Here is a 19,983-nt window from a genome sequence, read left to right as displayed (position 1 = left end):
TGGCCAGAGAAGTATCTGGGCTCAAAAGACTGTCTCAATAATATAAAGGGAAGAAAAATATAATATTTCTGAAAGAGCAAATCCACACAATTCTCAGACCAGGCAAACCTACAGAACTAAGAAAGACCAGCTATGAAATACAACCCTTCAAAACTAGCCTTAAACGGGCCTCAGTGGTATTGTGGTACACATCTAAGACTGAGTTTGGGGCAGGCTTGACTATATGCAAACACTTCATCGAGAAAAAGGAAGAAACAAACAAACGGAGAAGACGGAACATACCTTCAGTTTGGACCCATGAGGTATCAGGGGAGATTTATTCTGCTTGGGTGGGATATACAGCTCCCATTTTCCATATTCCAGCTTTTTATATGGGTGAGAAAATGGATTCCAACCACCTAAAAACAAAAATCATGTAACCAATGACTTGGGAGGACTATGAATTTAACGTAAGATATAACATAATGCTGACCGGGAGGACTATGAATTTAATGTAAGATATAACATAATGCTGACCGGGAGGACTATGAATTTAACCAAAGATATAACATAATGCTGACCTGTAAAACTAACATTATTTTTAAAAACTGTTTTCTAATAATAAAGTGTTCTATGAGCCACTTTGAAAAACATAGGATAGTTCAAAATTTGTAAGAAATGCTTTTTTGGGGTAGCAAGATAGCTTAGAGGGTAAAGGTGTTTGCCACCAAGTTTAATGACAGGAATTCAATCCCTGAGGCAAGCATAGTAGAAAGAACAAACCAATCCTACCATCTGAACCAGGACTTCATTACACATACCTTAATACAGACAGACATACAGACACACATACAGGCCTGCATACATGTACCAAAATATAATTTTAAATATAAGTAAAAATAATTTTAAAACGCTTCTAAAAGTTTATCTTCGGTTTCCTCAAATCAAACACAAATTTTACCATTTTCAAATGCACTTTCACATTTTAATCTGTTTATCAGCAAACATAAAGTTAAAGAGTCATTTTAAATTAACACCAACAAAGAAAAATTATATGAGAAGGAAAGAACATCCTAGTGTATTAGATAAGGTGCACACATGGTCATAAATGTTTATTGAACTAATTTTTATGTACCCAAATTCATGAGAATATGAATTAGCTCAAATAAAATATGCAGAAATAGCTCAAATAAAATATAGAGAAATGAGTCAAAGATAAAGGTAGATTGTTAACCTCAAATACAGAGCAATGGCTCACATGCTCCCGATGAAGGAGAACATCCCCTAGAAACACCAGTCAACCCTTGCACAGAGAGAAGCATCACAGTTACAATACTTAAGCCAATATGAAAGCGACTGGTTATGCTTACTGCAAATAAGAGAAATGGATCAAAACCTTCTCACACACCCCTAAGTCATTCCCACCTGTATGCCCAATCTGACAAAGCTGTAGAATCCCTAGGCAGAAAACAAACTGAGAAAGGTGTTTACAAACTTAGAATGGATAGGGGAGAATTATGGTTAATTAGTTAAAATGTTAAAGAAAAGACTGCTAAATTTGATCACTAAAACATAAGCTTATCTCCCTAATAGACAGACTAGCAGTGCACTCTAACACCTGTATTCAATCATTTAGGGAACAGGAGAGAAACATTTGAAAAACGTAACACAAGGAGCAAAGGAACAAACAAACCAAAAAGAAGGCAAAGAAAGCATCCAGGGGAAGAAGGTAAAAGTTTCAGAATATCAAACATCCTATAAAGACCTAAAATAGCATAGTACAGAAGGTATAAACGACTGAAATAACTTGGTAAAATAATAATAATAATAATAAGCAAGCAAATTTTAAATAAGCTACAGAATGAGTAAAGACTAGATGGGCGAGTGACATATAGGGTGTCATACAAGGATGTTACAGCAGTGTATCAGAGCCGACGGACATGAAACTACAAAGCTCATTTTCTAGGTGAACACAAAAACACCTCTGATGCCAACTTCAAGAAATATGTAGAAAGTCATGGATGGAGATGTGCATGCTGTAAAACTATTAAAACTGAAATGAGAATTTGAAATAACATCTATGATGATTTTCTCTAAGATCGGAAAAAATAATATATACACCAGGCAGATGAAACAAGACAAGCACAATATTTATCCCATTGAAGCCAGATGAACAAATATAGGACTTCTCTGCCTTTCCAAAAGTGTCATAATGAAAACTCGTGGTGTCAGATCTCTGTGCAGAAACACCAGTCCAAATAGCTTGCTTTGCTATCAATTATAAAGTGATGCGATCAGGCAAAGCACATCAGAGCTTCACATATTGAGGGTTTCAAATACAGACTAGCAAACTACTTTCTGGGTTAGCAGTTCCGATTCACACTCCGACCAGCCACACAGTGGGGAATATTCAACTGCTCATATCCTCGGCAGAACCAGGGATTCTCATTTTAATAACACACCAACACACCGCACCTGTGTTGCTTAGTCAGGGTTCACGGTAAGAATTAAGCTCTAGCACCTAAAGGATCCCCAGCGTGCAGTAAATAAACTCCTCTTCAGGGCATCAAGAACAGAACTTGTACCATCGTTGAGAGGACCGAGAAAACAGACACATCATTTTCTGTCTTCCATGGGTCAGATGCACAACCAGCATGAGAGAAGTTTTCTCTCATTATTTTTCTGGCTGGAACAATAATGTTTGATATACACTGTTTTCATTTCTTTTCAAAAATAGGCTGTAATTGGGACACTGATTATCCTCTTTAACCTTATTGTTATTTGGGATAAATTGAGTTGTATTACATTTCCTCTTAAATTTCTTTCATTAATTTCTACTTTTACTGAAATGAAGATAATAACGTGGCTTGCTTGGAGGTTTAATACAGTGGCAATCAAAGCATTTATTTATTTACCAACCTATTTACTTTTAGCAGTGGAAGCCATTCAATTTTCTTACAATAAATTTTGTAGAGGATTCCAACATGGAAACTATATAAAACAAATCAAAGAAGTGCTCTGCTCGACACATCCCTCCACATCCGTGCCCCTCTAACTGTCTACTCTCCTATCTAAGTCCAACACACGGGACTCAGCTCTTTTGTATGACATAAGTGAGTCCTGTGTGCCTAAGTGAGCCTATATGTGCAGATGTGTGTGGATACTTATCCATACAAGCATAAGCCACAGCAGGACATTAAGTATCTGCCTCTATTGCCCCTTGCCTTAGTCACTTATGCCATGATCTCACTGAAAAAGAAATTCAAGCCTTTCTGCTAAACTGGCTTCCACGGATGTTCCAGTGTCCATCCTCAACACTGGGGTGATAGGCATGTTTGGTTGTGCCTGAGTTGGATATGGGAGCTGAGGATTTGAACTCAAATCATCATGCTTACACGGGAAGCTCTCTTAGCCACGGAGCCCTCTACACAGCCCAGAATTCAGTTCTTAAAGTCTGAGAGCTGCTTGTGTGGAAATAAGAAGACTTGAGGGCTTCCCCTATCCATGTTGGTGAGACATTCTGGGTACAGCTTCTCTTAGTCCTAGAAGCCACAATGTCACAGCAAACACCCTGACCCTCAGAGAACTATGGGCAACTAAGGACTGCCCCAGGGAACAGCACACCAATGGGTTATCTAACTCCAAATGGTCAGTTCTGAAAACACACAAGCAACAGGTTGTATTCTGTATTTAACAGAATGTTAGATGTAACATCAATTCATGAAAAAGAAGAGGTGATGAATTTGAAAAGGGGGCGGGGGCAAGCCCAGGGACTATGTGGGTAAGTTTTGGAAGGAGTGTTTGTTATACACTATACAAAATATTGATGTTAGGCAAATTTATAGGCAAAAATGTATATTGCTGCCTGAATACTGTGACAATTATAAAATGGCACTTAGAATGCATAGCAGGATTCTTTTGAAAAAAAATTAATGTTTTAAAACTGAGAATGGTGTTACACAAGCTAGTTTTTAATTCTACTAAAAGTATGGGAATTGTATACTTTAAATAGGTAAAAGGCATGCTGTAAGAATTATCTCATATTGAGAAATATCTGAATGAAACCGTTAAAAATAACTCAGAAACAAAGCTCAGGTAGCCTTCTTTTATTTGTTTGTGTTCATTGATCTTTGCCTTGGACTCAAATCAAGTTCTGTCAGAGATATTGTCAAGGAAAAGGCCACATAGGGAGACATATAAAAATTTAACACTAAAAAGTTAGCCTGGTCAATAGGTAGAATGAAAAGCCAAGTTTGATGGACAAAGATGTCTTTGAAGAGAAAATGACTTAAAGTTTAAAGGCTTGCCAAGGTAGGGCAATTTGAGGATTTCGGGCTGGAGGGAGCAGACAAAAGATAAATACGTATAACCATCTTTCTTTCCATCTAGAGCCCAAGCTAGGCACATCTGTACAGATGGTTACCAACAGATGCACGCAAAGCTAAGAATGACAATGACCTAAGAATTTACCTTGAGCTGGTATGGAGTTAAAACGTGGAGACCCACACTTAAGAGGCTGAGACAGGAATGCTGAGAATTTGAGGAAAGCCTGGGCTAAAGTGAGATTTAAGCCAGCCCAGATACACTGTCAAGAAAAAAAGGGGTGGGGGTGGGGGTAGGAGAGATGGCTCAGTGGTTAAGAGCATTGACTGCTCTTCCAGAGATTCTGAATTCAATTCCCAGCAACCATAAGGTGACTCACAACCATCTATAATAGTATCTGATGCCCTCTTCTGATATGTCTAAAGAGAGCAATAGTTTACTCACGTACAGTAAATAAATAAACAAATAAATAGGCCTTATCTCAAAAATAAAAGGGGAAGGGGAGAAAAAAAGAAAAAATGATAATAAAACCAACAAACAACAAAAATCTTACATCATAGAAATTCTAAACCTTCAAAAATACACTGGAATCTAAGTCATAGAGTTAACTATACAAAAAAGAGATAACATTAAGAACTGTCCATATAGGATGGTCAAGTAAGGGAAGTTATATGTTGATGTCTCCCATGTGAATAAATATTACTGACTGGGTCAGGGGAGTAGAACTGCCAAATATAAAAAATACTATATGTTTTCTTTTTTTATAATAACAGGAGCCAAGGCCCAGAGTCTGTCTTATACCTAACGATAGAGGAATCGTTTTATTATGATGAAAAAACAAAACAAAACATCGAAAATATTACAATAGCAGTAAGTAGGTGGTCTGGTGAAAATGACTGCAGCAGCATTATGGATTCTCCTTTTGCTGGGCCTTCAATATCTGATCCAATTATCTCAGAAGTCCTATGCAGCATTAGACTTTTCACTGGATGGATAATGAAGCAGGCTCAAAGAGCAAGGCTTGCAAGGTACAAGTCTCAGAGCTTCTGACAAGGTCAGGATCAGACTCCTGTTTCAGTCTCTTGTCTTACTCTCTGACATACATAAGCCATCTAGACCCAACTGTCATCTGTCTCCAGTAGAAATGCGGAAAACATCTGTCACAGTCACCCTGGGCTGCAACAACAGATACTTACACTGTTTGTCCCCTCACAGTCCTAGAAGCCAGGCAACAAGATCAGGGAGCAAGCATGATAGGCTCTTAACAAGGATTTTCTTCTTCCTGCAGAGGAGTGCTATCTTCATGCTGCAGTCTTGTAGGGGAGAAAGAAGTCTTCTCTCTCCTGCGAGTGCATGATTTAGAAGACACTCCTTCCACTCCTAGAGGCTCTCCCCTCAAGATCTAACTACATTCCAAAGACTCTAGCTCCCAATGCTCTGACCTTGGACATATATAAACACGGGCATGATAGAGCACCGCAACGCTCTTAACTGCGCTTTGCTTTTGCACAGTTTCTTGTCTTAGAACCTTACACTCTGAGAAACATATTTTGCATGCAATTGTGTGTTGTGTGTGTGTGTGTGTGTATGTGTTGTTTAGTTTTCCTGTTTTGTTTTGGTTTTGCTTTGTCTTATGTTTGTTTGTGTTTTAGTAGGAAAGCTTAATCCTATATGTCTGTTCGCTTGTAAGTCAGTCAGCCTATGACTGCTCTACCACAGGAAGAACAGTCCAGGTCCAAATCCCAGGTGAGGGGTCATACGGCCGGGATGCATCATCATTCTCAGCTTCTAAGTAAGGGACACATTGGTTAGTTAGGCTTCTCCCTGGAATGTCAAACTGGAATTCTTCTTGCGATGGTTTATTTTCTGTGCGATGATCTCACCCAGGCCAACATTGTGGTCTATGTTACTGAAGGTGGATTTGAACTCCTTTCTCTCCAACAACTATTTTCGGAGTGCAGGAAATGCAGGCCTGCTTGAGTCATCATGCCCATTTTCAACCTCAAACATTAGCAAGTCTTCTTACTGACAATGAACCTAGCAGTAATCATGGCATATGAACTTATGGGAGATAACAATAAGATAAAGGAAGAGCAGGATAAGAAAGATGAGGAGGGGGAAAAATGGGAGAAAGAGGCAGGGAGGAAGTAAGGACAGGGGGAGCTGATGTAGAGACAGACAGAAATAGATTCAAAGACAGACAGAGGAGAGCGGCACACAGAGAGAAATAGTTCGTTTGATCCTATTGGACAGATTTCTGTCTGTCTCAGCAATAAGTACAAATACCTGCAGAAGACGAGAGTTTATTATTGCAGAGAAAACTGGATCTGTCAGAGAAAAGGCCCCTCAGTAGGACAGACGTCTACGCACACCACTTCCTGCTTCTGTTAACTGCAGAGGACACAGGTGACTATGATCTTCCGAACTCACTTCCACCAAGTTTCTATTTGATTGGTTTTGCTTTTTGTTTCTGTTTTTATTTTAAAACAGGATTTCATACCTAATACTGAAGATGCCTTTTTTTGAAAGACTGGCCAAGGAAGCCCCAAGACTCACTGGTCCGAGACTGGGATGATGGGTACACACAATGCCTGGTGTTTAATGCAGGGGCTAGGGGTCTGAGCGTGGGTTCTCATGCTTGCACAGAAAGAACTCTTCCCCGGCCTCTGATTTTGATTTTATTTCCTTCTGTCCTTTCCTTAAGAATAATTCTTGCTTGAATTCATTCCTCATAGCTCTCTCAGTAGGTTATTTCAATGATTTTTTTTTTTTGATGCTCTGAGGATTCTGAACATCCCACCTCGGCCCTTTTGTTTCCAACATTCAAACACAATAAGTTGGTACAATGAGGCAAATTTTTCTTCCCATCCAAGATATGAAGTGCACATCCTGGGCACTGACAGCCCAGGTTCTCAAATTCTTCCTCCATTTCTTCAGATCAGATCAGTGCCTAAAATGTCCCAAGCTGAATTCATGGTGATTTCCAAATTTCCAATTCCCAATTCTTACTCTCAGATTTCAACTTACTTACATTTTCAGTGGAACACTTGGCCAAGCCTCCTTAGGCTCCAGTAAGCCACTCCAGTCACTGCTCTGAAACCACAGTGGTGCAAAGAATAAGTGTGTGCATATTTGAAAGCTAGTTCAGTGAATATAGATAAGAAGCAGTGAGTGTTAGTTAGTAGAGCTGTCAACACGAGAAACCCTGTAGAGGTCTCGCAGACACTCCCACACAGGTGCTGGGACACATAGACATATGCATGAATAAGTAATTAAATAAGTCTTTGGGGGGAAGAAGAATTAGGACAGAAGTGAATGAAGGACAGCCTTTTCTTTATAAATATACTTCAGGAAGGAGAGATGTGGCAATTCTGTATACAGAAGTGGAAACAGCACAGAAAGAGGAAATGAACACAGATTTACACTGTCAAAGAGACAAGGGTAAAAAGGAGTGAATGCATTGATCTGTAACATCACTTTTTATATTAACTTTTATAAGCACATATAAATACAAACAGCATTGAAGAGGGACACTTGGTGGCTTTTGAAATGTTACCTTTCGCCTGGCTTCTGTTCTCTCAGAGAAATCAGACTAAGTGCTACGATAAAAGAGAACAGTGCCATGGTGAAATAAGAGCAGGAGCCCACACAGTGTGGGGAAAATAAATAGATAGGTAGAGAGTGGAGAGAGTGGAGTCAGAAGTGTGCAATCGATTTCTGTGCAGTTGGCAACCATGAATCTATACCGGACAAGCAGTGCTGCACAAGACCATGTGATTTTTTTCCCCCATAGTCCCAGAAGAAAAATTAGACAGTTTGATGTCTGCAGTGCTACAGATCTATAGAGCAGGCATGGTGGAAAGTCAAGGTTGAAAAGACATGAAATACTCAAGAGCAAAGGAAGGAGTCTATATAGGATCAAAGAAATGCAGTCAGTTAGTCATGACACAGAATGTCGTGGACCTAGAGGTCTCAGCAGCTGGGACTAAATGGGATTAGAGCATACACACACACACACACACATATATATATATACATATATACATATATATATACATATATATATATATACACACATACATACATATATACATATATATACACACATACATACATGTATATACATATATACACACATACATACATATAAATACACACATACATATATACGTACATATATACATATATACATACACACACATATATACATATATATGCCTGCCTATTCATAGTTCTACTTCTCAAAATAAACTTGGATAGAGATTTCCATTAAGTAACAGTAGCAGGGGTAACCTGCATAAGGTCAAAGTGGCCAAAATTTCAGCATAGCTAGGGGAAGAACTGAAGCTCTGCCCTTTACTGAGGGCTACTGCCACTGGTAGATGCTGAGGGACAGAAAAGCCATTCCTTCTGTGATCATATTTCCACTGGTCAATCTCCCATGCTCCTGTGGATGGTCCCATATGCGGGAAGCACTAACTGATTGTAGTAGTTTTTTGTTTATTTGTTTGTTTGTATTAATAGGGAAGAGAAAGAAAATGAAAGAGCAGACATGAACTTGGGAAGGAAACTTGTTGGGGATGTAGTGGAGTTCTGGGAGGGAAATGGGGGTTTGATGTGATCATATTTCATTGTGTAGATGTATGGAACTCTTGAGAAGAAAATAATAATTTTTAAAAGAAGAAAAAAAGGATTTATTTCCAACAATTTTCTTCAATTGTTCACTAGTAGCCTTGTCTCTCATCAAAATATCTCAAGTGCTTTCCTTCCTCTCCTTTTATTAGATGGTTAAAACACAGTCACTCTCACTGATCCACAGATGCATCCGTGACAAGTGAGTACCACCACTGTTATAGGCTGAACTTTATAATATTGTGTCGCACAACACATTGCTGTAAAGCTATAGCCAACTTGTGCATCAATAGGAATGACCAGCAGAACTCCACACGCACACCTAAGTGGTTACAGGAAACGGTTTTTAGTTCTTCTTATTGTAAGGTATCTAAATTCAGAGATCTAGGTATAAACATTGTGAGATCCATAAGTTATAATAAACCACAAGACAAAGTTGAGGGTTTTTTCTTCTTCTGCGTTTTATTAAATTTCCAACGACCTAATTAGGTTAAAATGGTCTGGACTTGGCACAGTAAGTCTCTCTTTTAAGATAGGTTCTTAATATTCTTTGTTATAAATTTCAAAACAACATGTATAATAAATAGAATTTATATAACCCATGTAAATTAAATATATTAGGTATGTACATAAATTATAATTATTCAATATTCAATAACCTAACACAGAACTTCACACATAATTAAGAAGTCACCAATTATAAACTAAAATAATGTTTCAACTTTTTATGCCAAATCAAGATAACATTAACCTAACTGGGTAGTTGAAATCTTAATAAAAAGTAGAACTAATAAAAACCTCAACTTTGTTTGATAGGTTATCATAAATGGTATTCTTCTTATACCTTAATAATATATAAATTATTTGTATTTTATCAAATGAGATAAATTATTCAAAAACATAAAATATAGATGGTTATTTCTGTTAATTTTTCCAATTAATCAGGATCTATAGTAAATCTATAACTAAAAATAGCAAGAGCATATTAAATTAAAAACTATATGGCTTAAGTGTATTTGTCATTTAAGATAGGTTCTTAATATTCTCTGTTATAAACTCCAAAATCACATGCATAATATATAGAAGTTACATAATTTGTATAAATTAGATATATATTATGTATGTACATAAGTTCCATTTCAGTAGATTATTTCCACTCAACCAATCTTCTATACATTTATAAAATGCTTAATTATCTATATATAAACACTACTGGCGTCTAGAACAGCCCTCTATACATGATTTGTACATTTAGAGCATCTATAGTATGTAATGAATTAGACTGTGTTCCTTCTTTTCTGAGTTTCAAAATCCAAGAGACTGCTGAATCCCTTTTAAATGAACCAATGTGTTTATTAGAACCGTGGGGTGTAAGAAAACTTCAATTGCTGCTCTGTGTCATGCTGATAGAGGCAGAAACTCTCAGGTTAAACTTCTCTCTTTGTAGTACAAGTTTCAATTTGGATTTTAAAAAGCTTGAGGCCATCATTTTTCACATCTTTTCCCACTCCCATTTCGGAAATCAGAGACTCAATTTCGGGAAAATACTGTCAAGTTATGTGGAGGCTTAACATGTTCAAGAATAAAGCCAACTGCCATTAAAGGTAATTCCATTAAAGAAACAGTTTAACTGTTTACTATTATGGTTTTTTAGCTTTTAATTTAAGAAAACTATATTTAATATAAATTAAGGCAAATAGTCTTGTAAAGTGAACTACTGATCAAATTCATAAAACTCTGAAATTTAAAACAAAATCATTAACCTATTGTTCTAATTACATCCATCTGCTAATGCTGCCCAGCTCTGTTGTCTCGTCACCATACCACTGGTTTCCCAGGACTGAGGGCTTGGTTTTCCTGCACTACTCTTTGATCAGACTATACAACTAAGTTTCCTTTAGCTTTTCAGCTTTTCTTGAGCACTGAAGGCTACCATACAGACATAAACAGTTTGTATTCATTATCCCTAAAATGTTTGGTGCCACAAGAGGTTTCTATTTCTACTCTTTTTATATTGAGAAGTACATATATAAAAAAACAGACATGTTGATAATGGTACTCAAGACTAAATATAAAATTCATTTAGTTTTTACGTATATTTTATTCAATTAATACAAATTTTAGTAATTTCATGGTTGAAATGAAGTTTCCTGGTGTGAAATTTTCTACTTGTAGACATTGGTGCTCAAGTTTTCAATAATGGAGTACTTCATACTAGAGGACTGGGGATTCGGAGTCTGCATTCCAGAAATTTAATACTCTCGTGATAGAACCATTGACATCAGCTTTTCCTGGGCCAACTGCTTTCCACAGAGCACAGTGGGACTTCTAGAACAACAGAATGATATCTTCTCTAGCACTCTGTAGATTTGAGTGCTCTGAAGCCACGAAATCACCATGGTGGTCTGAATGAGAATGGTTCCCATATGCTTAGGTATTTGAATACATAGTCCCCAAATGGTGGAACTGCGGAGGGAATAGGAAGTGTGACCTTATGGGAGAAAGAGTGTCACTGGGGATGAGCTTTGAGGTTTCAAGTGCCTGTGCCAAAACCAGTCTGCCTCTGCTTCTGCCCCCTGACCTCTGACGCCAACTCCTTATACCTGCTTCCTGCCTTTGCCTGTTTAACCTGTTTAAAGATTAGATAGATAGGGGCCATCCCTGCCTGTCTGCTGCCATGATGGTCATGGACTCCACCCTTTGAACTGCAGATTTATCTGTAGAACTCTCAGCTTCTTTTTCAGTACCACATCTGCCTGCTGTCACCATGCTCCCTGCTATGGACTGACTATAGCTCTGAAACTGTAAGCTAGCCCCAGTGAAATGTTATCTTGGATGAGAGTTGTCATGGTCATGGTGTCGCTTCACAGCTATAGAACACTGACTAAGATAGTATCCCTGTTAGGGTAATAAGGGGAGATACATAGCAAGTGTGGAGAGGCCCACACTAAAAGACAGTGTGACCAACTCACAGACTGGAACCACAGATGAATGAGAGAGGAAGGAGAGGAAACCTGCAGGTGCAATGGGTCCCTTGTCCTGCTGACCGCCACCATGGCAGTTGCTCTGTTGTACCTGACATTCTTTGCTGTGATGGATGGATACCCCTGAAACTATGAGCCAAAATAAGTCCTTCTTCATTTCTAATTCCTCCCTCAGGAATTATGACTACAGCTGTGGAAAACGAATTAAAACCACCATGTTCAGTCCACTGATTACATAGGAAAAAATTGGTAAACCTGATATAATTTCAACTGGAAATCTTACTTCTCCATGCAAGACATTCAGAAGTTAACACCATGAGGGAACATTCTTCACAATATAGACTATACTATTCATAGTATTCATTTAAACTTTTGGGAGATTCCAAAAAGCAATGCAAAATTAAGGCATGAAAAAAACCCTTACTCTGAAGGTGCTTCATGGAAAGCAGCATGCTGAAAGCACTGGGAAGCAAACCTCCGTTTGATCTCACCAGCAATCTAACAATGAACATAGCAAGTTCTTCCTGCAAGGCTAATGATGGAAGCCGGCAACAAAATATAGTACAGATGAGGATAATCCATCTGCTTACAACAATGCTTTCCAATTTTCTGTACGCCTCACATGAGCATGCTTTCTTACTAAGCCTCCGAAAGTGAATGAATCTCAATCTTCATTGAGAAAAGATTAACAACTCTATAATGTTGCAATTACCTTCAGGGTAATGATGGTATATTTACAGGAGTTTTCAGCTTGTGATTCCTCATCCTGTGGAGATGAGGAAAAGGGAGAACAAATACAGACTATTTTCTAAAGAAGTCACTCCTTTCAAAATGAAACGAAAGGTGTGGTGAATAGGCTTAGCTTTTGACAGAGTCTGTTTTGATTTAATATGTACAATTAATCTGAGATACTTTTGTGCTACTCAGTATGGCCTAACCATAATAATAATAATAACAAAGTTTTACTTCCCATGTTTGATAAATCACCTAAAGGAAAAAGTAGGCAAAAGAGAATGAATAAAGGATAAAGTAGCATCTTCTAACTTCAGAATCCTCAGACTACAGGGTTAATACTCAGGTATGAGTTGATGGGCAGGAACCATAGGCATGATCAGATTGTGGCTACAAATCTTATCCCATCTCTATTCCTCCTGCTTCTGTCAGGCAGGCAGATTGGTGTGGCCTCAACACCTGGTTGGAACAAAGAAAGCACCTGTGTCTCCTGAAATGAGAAGATGCAGACCCAGGGTAGAGGAAGGCATGAGGAGGAAGCGTGGTTCGGTAGTTTGCTATATTCACTTCTCCATGCACCATAGTTTCTTTCATACTTGTTTTAGTAGAAACACTGAGCCTGAAGCACAGAGTATGTGTCAGGTGTTCTGACTTCCTCTGGGCAGCCTGAAACCAACTTGGTACGGGATAGCTTATAATCTGGCCAATATATCTGAACAATATACAGTCTCACATGTGTGTTTTTATGCTTTAATAACTTACTTTGTCATTCACTATAACTTAAGAAGACTAATAGTCACTGGAGAGTGCTAAAACAAGAAGCTAGTCTACCGGTTAATAACATTAAAATATTAGTACAGATCAGCAGCTGTGCCACTGAAATACAAGGGGAAGCGAGAAGGTATGGTCTTACTTTATTTTTTTATTCAGAATTGGCAAGTCTGGTTACTTTCTCCAGAAGGGAAATATAAATTATATCTATCTAACAAGTAGGTAATAAAATTCTCTCAAAAAGTTTTTCATGTGTTCACTATAATATTTCAATTAGAATATACCTTTTGGTGACTAAACTTTATAAGAAATTCATATTAAAGACAAGTCCTGAATACCAGTTAAATATAAGCTAATGATAAATTTAATTTAAGATTTTAAACCCATTTCTAACTTAAAGAAAGGTTAACGCAATCTACTTTTAATTAAATACATCTATAGCAACCTAATTCTAAATCTTAGGGTTTTAGAACCCAATTTTTTTGTGATAAGAATATTACTGAAACTCATCTGCATTGAATGACACTCTTCCATTCCTCAGGCTTGCTGAATCCATTATCTCTCTCCTGGGAATGAATGCATTGCTGTGACAGATGATGAATAAGATATATAGGACAAATGATGCACTTTTTCATTTAAAAGACTAAAAAGGAAATTCACTTTAGTCTCCTTTCTGCCTAGTTTCATTAAAATCTAAATACAGCTATTCTAAGAGATTTTTTTTTTCTAGCTCAGTTCAGTTTGGAAAAAAAAAAAATGTCTCATGCATCATTTAAATCAACTATAGATTCCCTAGAAATATCCCACAAGAGCTTATTTTCAAATCTTTTGGCTTAAAAAATAAATGTGTAACTTATCAGCAAACTAAATATTCAAAATGCTTAAAAGGTAATATAAAAAACATACTATTTACACATGTCAGAAAATTAGTCTTATCATTTGTTCTTACTTTAGAGCATGGTTTCGAAAATGTCTTCTAGTTTTAGTTACGTTTCTATTGCTGGGAAGAGGAACCATGACAAAAGCAACTTAGAAAAGAAAGTATTGGATTGGGGGCTTGCTTTCAGTCTCAGAAGAGAAATCCATGAACATGAGAGTATCATGGTGGGGAACATGGCAACAGCAGGCAAACAGAGCACTGTTGCAATAGCTGATAGCTTATAATTGAGACAGTAACCCAGAGGTAAGGGAGGGAAAGGTGGGGAGAAAGAAGAAGGATGAGGAGAGAGAAAAGGGGGGGGGGGAGAAAGTAGGGGAGAAGAAAGATCCAGAGAGCAGACAGAGAGCTAACTGGAAACAATGTAGGCTTTTAAAATTACAAAGCCCAACCACAATAAGGCCATGCCTCCTAATCCTTCTCAAACAATTCCACTGACTGAAGATCAAGCATTCAATCATATGAGCCTAAGGGAGCCATTCTTATTTAAACCCCAACACTTCCCAAATTCTTTACTAAAATATACTCATAAGGGTTACTTTTACAAATGTATTTTTTAACTAAGACATCACATACAAATGCCAACAAATACTTAGAATAGGAACAAATGTTCAATATAGTGTTATTATTTCATGTGGTTACCATTCATTCACACACTTACTAGATAAGAATATTTTTACTCTCATTTACATTGTAGAATTTACACTAAATAGTATAGGATCTGGCATATAAACAATACTGTACCTAAGATGAAGAAAGTAGTGTCATATGAAGGAGAAGTTATTATATTGTACACCTGCTCCAGTATTGTTAGATAGAAAATCTTTAAAGCATTTAACTAATACAATAACTTTAAGAAACTTAGGAATCTTTCATATGTTTTTAAGCTAATGAAAACGTAAGGCAAAATGAATTTATAGAATTTATATAGGGTTTAGATGCATAAATAATCTTATGTCAATTGCTTGATAATATTTTAGAAGCCTCTGATAGATTATTATATAGCTAGCATTTGCATTTGTGGAAGCCTGAAATCGATTCGCTTTTCAGCATCAGATACTAGGTTAGCTGGAGTAACATACAGGAAATGAGGAAGAAGGGAGAGGAAAATAAGGAAAAAAGAAGGGAGGAGTCACCAAATGAAGGGGTCACACTCTCCACCTCAGGAAGCAGGAACATATCTTCAATGAGCCAATTAAATGGGACAAATGCATAGTGAGAGGCAGAAAAAGTAGGTTTACACAATAGGTCACCTTACCAAGAGGGGCAAAATGGTCAAGAGATTCCCCTCCCCTCCCCACTGTCCACTTCTACCCTGTGATCCTGACAGGAAAGGACACTTTACTTAGAAAACAAGAGAAACAGATAAATAACTAAGCCCTCTGACCTAGGCGTGTCTCTCTGTGTACCAATGTCTCAACTTCAAGTCTTTCTCCACCAAGGTCAGGCAAGTTCATCAAATAAGCAGTAAAATCTTTCCACTGGAAGCAAATTCCACCTCTGGTTAAAAAAAAAAAAAAACAAGTTCTTCTGATGAATGCCCCCAGGCTTCTCTACTTCCTTCCCAGCAAGACACTCTGGAGTAAATTCTAATTTCCTATGGCCCCTTTTCAAATACTTGTGATATCTACAGGGAGAAGCAGAGAAGTGTCTCACCAGACTAAATTCAGTCCTATTAAACTGTGTGGTTACAAAGGAATCAATACACACACACACACACACACACACACACACACACACACACACACACACAAAACCATGCTTTTGCTCTCTTGTTTTCTCTCCCTTTTCCCCATTTCTTCCCATTCCCTTCTCCCCTCTCTCCTTCTTCTCCCCTTCTTTCCCCCTCCTCCTCCATCTCCCTCTCTCTCTCTCTCTGCCTTTCTCTACCTCTAGTACTCTCTTAACTCCCCCCCCCATGCCCTTAATAAACTCTAGACTAAAAATTAAAAACAGAAACAGAACCTTTATTCTTCTGAATATACAATGTAATACTATTTCACTGTGAGGAAACTTACAAAAACATTTTTAAGAAAATGGCTGTTATGGTCTGTTCCTTTAAATTACATTCAGGGAAAACTCAGTACAATGCTGGCTAATCTCAAACTCCCCATGCAATGAACAACTCAGAAGTTGCTCTAAATTTCTTAGACTAACTCAGAACCCTGGAGCCTGCATGTTCCTCTTTCATAAAGCCATTATCCTGGCATCTACTTCAGGACCGAAATAAATTATTTGATATATTTATTGAGTCATGTTCTGTCTGATTGAAACCCCTACTTGAGGCAGTTTGAGACAAAATGTCCCTGCTTATAGAAAGGGGAAAAAAAAAAAAAAAAGTAAGATCTATTGTCTACTGCTGCCAAGAAAGGAGAATGCTTTGTACAAAATCTAAGGTGAGCCAGCACTTCTCCAGTGTTCCATCCCAACACTAGAGCCCCCATAAAAGCAACTCAATATATATAGAGACCAAGGGAGCTGTCAAAACAATTAGAGCAGAGGATGGGGAAATGGAAACAACCAAGGCAATACAAAAGAATTTCAGATGTATGCTCACACACACAGTAACTAATTTCCACGTAGTAGTAATCACAACAGACAAAAGTAGAAACCAAATGTTGATTCACTCAAGTAAATATATAAACATATCAATTGGCCACACACGCAAACATACAAACACACACACACATACACAAAATGGGATTACAGGGGATTAGCACATGTCACAAATACGGATTGTGAAACTTAATACTAAGAGAAAGTAGCCAGAGACAGAAGTACCATGTCACATGGAGAATAGCTATGTGGTCTGTGTTGGAAATAACCAAGTGCTCTGTAATTAGACCATAATAATATTCATATACAATATCATACATTGTGCAGGCTAGTCTTATGTCAACTTGACATATGAATTAGACTTCTCTAAAAGGCAGGAACCTCAATTGAGAGAATGGAGCTGTAGAGAATTTTCTTAGTTAGCGACTGATGGGGGTGGTGGGGGTGGGGGTGCAGCCCCACTGTGGATGGTGCCATTCCTGGGCTGGTGGTCTTAAGTTCTATAAGAAAGCAGAACCCCTCCATGGCTTCTATATCAGCTCCTGCCCCCAGTTCCTGCCCTGCTTAAGTTCCTGTCTCGACTTCCTCCAATGATGAACAGCAATATGGAAGCGTAAACCAAATAAGTTCTTTCCTCCTCTTTGGTCATGGTGCTTCACTGCAGCAAGAGCAATCCTAAGTAAAACATGCATACATGTTAAACTCATTAATTTACATTGTAAGATTATCACTCTACTCAGATTAAAAATTAAGACAAAAACAGGCATCCAAGAACTCTCTCTCTCTCTCTCTCTCTCTCTCTCTCTCTCTCTCTCTCTTTCTTTCTCCTCTCTCCATGGTTGCTAGGTAGTGACTTCTTGTATAGGCATCTCAATGCTTAAGGATTTTCATTCTTTCTCAAAAAATACCGTTACTTTCAGGTGCCTAAGAGAACATGTTAGGTACTGCTTTTTTTTTTTTTTTTTTTTTTTTTTTTTTTTTTTTTTTTTTTTTTGGTTTTTCGAGACAGGGTTTCTCTGTGTAGNCNTGGCTGTCCTGGAACTCACTCTGTAGCCCAGGCTGGCTTCGAACTCAGAAATCCGCCTGCCTCTGCCTCCCGAGTGCTGGGATTAAAGGCGTGCGCCACCACGCTCGGCCATTTTAGGTACTTCTACTACCAACTACAAGTGGCCAATATGACTAAATTCATTTTTCTCAGAAATCCATCAAGAGGAGGGGCTTTGGAAATCTAAACTAGAGCTGATATACCCACATTTTCATAAGAGAATGTGCTAAGATGCAATTAAATGGTAGTTTATTTTACCACAAAAAAAACCACAATTTTTCTTGTTTTAAAATATATTCATATGTTTATAGAAAAATAGTTCATAAGAATTAACAATGTAGTTTGTATACCCAGTGAGACCCTCATGGGAAAATAAATTTTCCTTTGTGAGTAGTTATTAGTCTGGGATAGCCTCTGGGTTAGGGAGCCCATCTGGCTTAGACCTGTTCATACTGCCACAGTCTCTGTGAGTCTCACTGGGTGTACACAGCACACCTAAGGCCAGGCCCCATGCTCAACAGGAAACGGCCAACACAAAAGTGACTCAGTGGGATTTGGAGAAGATTTTGTTTCACAATGCTTTTCCTGGGCATATTTCTTTACTCCCAGATCATTTGCTTATACAGTTTGCTTTTTGGATTTGTTTTTTATGGATTTTCTGCATGTGCCAATTGCAAGTCTCAGCACCTGTATGTGTGTTTTGTACTTTGGGGGAGGGGGGGGCAGGAGGCCTTGTTTCTGTTTGGTTTTGTACAGATTTAGATCCCAGTTAGAGCTCTAGGTTTGTTTGTTTTTGTGGATTTGGATGGGTGTGGAGGGAAGGAAGAATTGGGAAGGGTTAGGGGGAAAGGAAACCATAATCAAAATATATTGTATTAAAAACAAAAAAAAAAAACCTAAAACGTGAAGAATTCAAGCTAGTATGCAGAAAAAAGAAGGTGGATTTGAGACAAGCATGAGACGAGAAGCCAGCTATAGCATCAATCCTCAATGCTTCACACACACACACACACACACACACACACACAAGTGACAGACATATGCTCTGAAGGTAAATATATGTGGTTTGGGGGTGGAGATAGATGGTGAATACTGTCCACCTTTGATAGGTAAGCCACATTTCTATAAACCCTTTCCACAATGCAAAATGATTCTAAGACATTTGCTGTCTGCAGCATAAAAAGGAAAATACCAACAAATAAAGCTGGAAATTTTTAGGTGTCTATCACAAATGACACGTTCTTTGTTCGAAGTTAAATGAATAGCTGCATTGTGATCACAAGGCTGAAAATGTTGATCTATGTTAAAAATCTGTCACAGTCCTGGATCGATGTGACGATCATAACATAGAGCATCTCTCCTCTAAGAAAGCTTCTGAAATAATATAAGAATAATATACCTTTGTGTAAGTCAATGGTAAGTTTAATAAAATCATAGACACAATTGTACAAATTTCAATAGACAACTGGTAAAAATTCATTTTAAAAGTTTACAGAGCATACATCCCAGTGAAATATCAAAACTTTAAAACTAACAGGAAGTGCCATCTTATCCACACAGCATAAAATTTTAAGAGGATTTTTACAAAAAAAGGCAATATGGTGATAGAAAATTACTACTTATGTCATGCAGTTCAAAATCTCCCTTCAAGCATTAAGGTCTCTAACAGCAATCTTCTAAAATCCTAGGAAGGATGCATCTCCACAAATATAATCCCATTAAGCATTCCAACCAGACTCTGTGATCTAGCCCAACTGGAGTCTGAAACTGTACATGAAATAAAACTATTAGTTAAAAACGGGACAAGGAAAACAGAGACATGTATCTATACATGTACGATTTATACAAATAAATCTTTTTAAGAGAAAATATGAACATAAGCATAGATCCACCCATCTTCTGATGGAAAGCTGAAACCAGGTTTTTCAGGTGGATCTTTGATAAGGACTGTGAGCCGCCCTGCTTCACAGAAACAATAAAGTCAGTACGAGCTCCACAGCTTCTGGGTCCATTTCAATTACAGT

The 19,983-nt window shown here is 37.8% G+C and overlaps 1 protein-coding gene across 1 annotated transcript in view; it reads right to left on the bottom strand.

Annotated features, from left to right (window-relative positions):
* The window catches only part of Gbe1 (1,4-alpha-glucan branching enzyme 1), a 232,374-nt gene that overhangs the window by 157,411 nt on the left and 54,980 nt on the right, over positions 1-19,983 (bottom strand). The window contains exon 3 of the mRNA XM_021184815.1: positions 283-398. Coding sequence (XP_021040474.1) covers positions 283-398 — 116 coding nt within the window. The remainder of the gene's footprint in view (positions 1-282; positions 399-19,983) is intronic.

Source organism: Mus caroli, chromosome 16 (genome assembly GCF_900094665.2).
Source record: "Mus caroli chromosome 16, CAROLI_EIJ_v1.1, whole genome shotgun sequence".
NCBI classification, from domain to species: Eukaryota; Metazoa; Chordata; class Mammalia; order Rodentia; family Muridae; genus Mus; species Mus caroli.
This window is presented reverse-complemented; position numbering and strand designations above follow the sequence as displayed.